This window comes from Paramisgurnus dabryanus, chromosome 22 (assembly GCF_030506205.2).
Source record: "Paramisgurnus dabryanus chromosome 22, PD_genome_1.1, whole genome shotgun sequence".
NCBI lineage: Eukaryota > Metazoa > Chordata > Actinopteri > Cypriniformes > Cobitidae > Paramisgurnus > Paramisgurnus dabryanus.
In genome coordinates this window covers 12,074,892-12,077,360 of record NC_133358.1, presented here as the reverse complement: position 1 = coordinate 12,077,360, position 2,469 = coordinate 12,074,892, and the positions used below count along the sequence as shown (strand labels likewise).

Here is a 2,469-nt window from a genome sequence, read left to right as displayed (position 1 = left end):
CTGTACAAGTGAAGCTCTGTGTGTGTACGAAGATCCCCAGCGCTGTGAGTAACGTGACCTGTGAAGTAAACCTGTTCTGTGCTTATAGCAAATACCTACCTGTACAAGTGAAGCTCTGTGTGTGTACGAAGATCCCCAGCGCTGTGAGTAACGTGACCTGTGAAGTAAACCTGTTCTGTGCTTATAGCAAATACCTACCTGTACAAGTGAAGCTCTGTGTGTGTACGAAGATCCCCAGTGCTGTGAGTAACGTGACCTGTGAAGTAAACCTGTTCTGTGCTTATAGCAGATATCTACCTGTACCAGTGAAGCTCTGTGTGTGAACGAAAATCCCCAGTGCTGTGAGTAACGTGACCTGTGAAGTTAACCTGTTCTGTGCTTAGAGCAATTACCTACCTGTACCTGTGATGTCCTGTGTACACGGAGATCCCCCAGCGCTGTGAGTAACATAACCTGTGAAGTAAAACTGTTCTGTGCTCCCAGCAGATACCTACCTGTCCAAGTGAACCCCTGCGTGGAGGAAGGGCCTTCAGCCCCGGGGATAGCGTAACCTGTGGAGTAAACTTGACCTGTGTGCAAACCCTTACTTACCTGTTCTGCCGAAGGTCTCGGGTGGACGAACAGCGTTTGGCATCAAAGTACTTTATCTTGTCTGACTTTTGTTTGATTCTGCCTCCAGGAGAAGCGGAGCGCGCCACGGATTGTTGGGCCAGAGCCCCTACGGAGCCCCTGTCCCCAGTCTTTCCCTTAAGTGGCCCTGGAGGCGAGGAAGAGACACATTAGTTTTAAATTGCCCTTCCCCCTTTCCCCCCTTTCCTTTTAAATATTTAATAAAGTTTATTTTAATTATAGTATACTCGTCTGTCTGGTCATTGGGGTGGTCTTGGGAAACTCCTCGAGGCGGAAGAGTTGAGAGGGGTGTGACCCTTAGCACAGTTGGGTCCGCCCTCGGGGTGTGACAGATTTGGCGTAGTCGGCAGGGCTCCACCTCGAGTTGAGCGACCAAGGCCCTCCAATGGCCGACGACGAGTTGCCCGAAGCCCCGCCCCGTGTTGTGCCTGAAAGGCTGGAAACCCCACCCCGTACTATGCCCGTGTTCCTGGGAAACCCCTGGGTACAGAAGTATAATGGGGTCGAGTCCGAGGTTCGTTTAACTGAGTGGAGGGCCCAGCTTGAGTATCTGGCCGGCCTTCAGGGGCTGAGTGCCAGTCAACAACAGCAGTTTGTATTAAACTCACTAGGAGGGGAAGCCCGGCGAGAAGTACAAGCCGCCCCCGAAGCCGTTCGAGCCACCGCTCAGACCATATTCCACTTCCTCACCGAGCAGTATGGGGACACCACCCCTGTGGCCGTCCTGAGGGCGCAGTTCTTCAATTGCAAGCAGGGTCCCCACCAGACTATTCGAGCCTTCGCCCTGAAGCTGCGTGAACAGTATACACGTCTACAGCGACGACGAGACCATGGGTTAGGAGACGAGGAGACCCTGTTAAGGGACCAGTTCCTGCTAGGGCTACGAGAGGGGCCCCTACGTCAAAACCTCCGAGTGCAGTTTAGACGAGATCCGGAGCTCACGTTCGATGACCTGAAAAAGGAGGCCATGGCCTTGGAAGGTGACCAGGCGGAAGTGAAGGAGGCCCCCGTGTGCGCAGCGGTGAGTGGTCCGGCGGCAGCCTCGGAAGTAACCGACTGGAAACAAGCATTGAAGATGGAACTCCTAAAGGATGTGCGAGACCAGATGGCCGAACTAACGAAGACCCTGGTAGGGGAGCTACGCCTAGGGCCGGGTAGGAAAGAAGAAGGGCCCGCCCCCCGGGAACGGATGTACTCCGATCGAGGCCGAGGTAGGATGGGGCAACCCTGGCAGACTAGTCGGCCTAGGTTCGAGTGGGACGAGCAAGGGAGACCTATTTGCAATCGGTGTGGGACCGCGGGGCATGTGAGTAGGCAGTGCGGACCACGAAGAGCCTCCGAGGGGGGTTTTTAAGGCGACCAGCCACAGTGGGTCATGTGGTCGGCGCCCCCCAAAGTGACCCCTATAGAAGAATGGAGCCCAGGGACGAGATGATCGGGCTTAGCCCAACAGTGGAGGCCCAGGTTTGTGGCACCATGGTACGCTGTCTCGTCGACACTGGTTCCCAGGTCACCTTATTTTCAGAAAGCCTGTCCCAGGAGCTATTTGGAGCCTACCCCGCGCACAAGGCCGAAGCGCCCTGGCTGACCTTGAAGGGAGCCAATGGTTTGGAGATCCCCTATATCGGCTACCGACTCACAAATTTCGAATTGTATGGGGTACGAGTCCCGCAGAAGGGGTTCATCATCGTCCAGGACCACTGCCTTGGCCGTCACCGAGCCCTTTTAGGTATGAATGTTCTTTCGGAGTGCTGGGAGGAGCTATTTCGGGCTAGGCCCGTTCAGACCATACCGAGGGCCGAACGGCCAGGCTGGGAGCGAGTAGTGGCCGACTGCAGG

The 2,469-nt window shown here is 55.4% G+C and overlaps 1 protein-coding gene across 1 annotated transcript; it reads left to right on the top strand.

Moving 5' to 3' along the window:
- The first annotated feature begins 313 nt into the window (after positions 1-313).
- Positions 314-1,984, top strand: LOC141281450 (uncharacterized). Its single transcript, XM_073813222.1, has 2 exons — positions 314-341; positions 484-1,984. Exon 2 carries the CDS (start codon positions 1,016-1,018, stop codon positions 1,982-1,984), a length of 969 nt encoding a protein of 322 aa, XP_073669323.1. The 5' UTR covers positions 314-341; positions 484-1,015.
- Positions 1,985-2,469: the final 485 nt, after the last annotated feature.